Source organism: Emiliania huxleyi, assembly GCF_000372725.1.
Source record: "Emiliania huxleyi CCMP1516 unplaced genomic scaffold EMIHUscaffold_240, whole genome shotgun sequence".
Taxonomy (NCBI): Eukaryota; Haptophyta; order Isochrysidales; family Noelaerhabdaceae; genus Emiliania; species Emiliania huxleyi.
The window spans coordinates 47975-49609 of NW_005200249.1; the positions used below are offsets into that span (position 1 = coordinate 47975).

At 65.9% G+C, this 1635-nt stretch overlaps 1 protein-coding gene across 1 annotated transcript in view; it reads left to right on the top strand.

Annotated features, from left to right (window-relative positions):
- Positions 1-810: 810 nt before the first annotated feature.
- The window catches only part of EMIHUDRAFT_115078 (hypothetical protein), a gene marked incomplete at both ends in the record, with an annotated part of 2662 nt that continues 1837 nt past the window's right edge, over positions 811-1635 (top strand). Inside the window, one exon of the mRNA XM_005778659.1 lies at positions 811-1431. Coding sequence (XP_005778716.1) covers positions 811-1431 — 621 coding nt within the window. The remainder of the gene's footprint in view (positions 1432-1635) is intronic.

Consider the following 1635-nt stretch of genomic DNA (forward strand, 5'->3'; position numbering starts at 1 on the left):
TTGCTCGCCGGGCGGCCCACACGCCGTCGCGTCTCGCGCTTCCTCGCGTGCTCGGGCCTCGGCGGGCAGCAGTTCGTCTGGTGCTCTGCTTCCTAGTCGCTAAATGTGCTGCTGTTTGGCGCATTGTGTCAGGGCTACTGGCATGCGGAGCTGGGGTCAACGCCCGACTCAGCTCGCTGCCGATCTCTACTACTACCCCCCGCGTGGCGTGCACGGGGGGCGTCGGGTATCCCGTGTGCCCGGCGGGCGGGGCGCGCACCATGCTGCTTGAGGGTGATCGACGGGCGCTCGTGGTCACAGTGCCGCTGTTCAGTGTGTGCGAGGGGGAGCTGCCTTGTAAAATTCTTTTCTTGCACAACACTGGGCACGGGACTGGCGAATAAATAAATAAAACGGGCACGCCAAACGAGGGGTGGGAGAAGGACAGGGTCCCGGGACTGGCGCGCACTGGCACTCAGGCAGAACATTCTTTCCGGTGATAGTACTAGCACGCGCCAGTTCGCACCTGTGTCGAGCCTAAAGAAAGAAAGAAAGAAAACACACAACCCAAGGGAGGGATGGGAGAACGGCACGCCGCCACCACACAGGGATTTTAAGGAGAGGAGTGTGATAATAAATAAATAAATAAAACGGGCACGCCAAACGAGGGGTGGGAGAGAGACAGGGTCCCCACCTGCACGAGCAGGATCTTGGAAGGACGATCAGGGACACAGGGGAACGGGAGCGGGGAGCGCATCGCGACAGTGTGATGTCTGCTGTGAGAGGGCGCCTGCAAATTCTTTTCTTTCGTCGCGCCGGCGAAGCCGACACATGGGGCCAATGAGAAGCCTGTTTGTTGCGCTGTCTGTGGTCTGCCTAACCGGCGCGGCTCCGCTGGCCCCGGCCGCTGCTCGCCCCGCCCTCCGCCTGCGCGGCGGCGGAAACAGCGGCGGCGGCGGCGGCGGCGGAAGCGCAACACTCGTCGCCGCGCGTGGTGGCAAGCGCGCTGCTGCTGCAGAGGAGGAGGCGACTGCTCGCGGCGTGGCGGGGCTGGTGGGAGGGATCCTGATCCACCTCGCGTGCGGCTCCATGTACACCTGGGGCAACCTCGTCTCGTACGCGCCCCCGCACCTCAAGTACTGGGCGGGCGCTGTGGGCTCCGGCCCCGCAGACGCGCAGCTTGTTCTGCCTCTGATCCTGGTATCGCAGATGACGGGGATGCCGCTGGGGCCGCTGCTCGAGAAGAAGCTTGGTCCCACCCTCACCGCCCTCCTCGGCGCCCTCATGATGGGGATCGGAGTCATGGCTGCCGCCACTGCGCCGAGCCTCGCCTCGTTTTGCGTCTGCTATGCAGTCGTGTTTGGGCTGGGGGTTGGGGTCGCGTACCAGATGCCGATCATCGCCGGCGGGCGGTGGTTTCCCGCCAAGAAGGGCGTCGTCACCGGCTCCGTCGTCACCGGCATGGGCGAGCGACACGCAGCCCTCCCCCTCCGCCTCCTCTCCCGCCTCCCCCCGCCTCCTCGCCTTCCCTCGCCTTCTCCGCCTCGCCTCGCCTTCTCCCCTCCTCCCTCCCCTCCCGCCACCCCCTCCGCTCCCGCCCTCCGAGCTGACGCGACACGGGACGCGAGACGACCGAGAGACGCGAGGTGTCCGGCG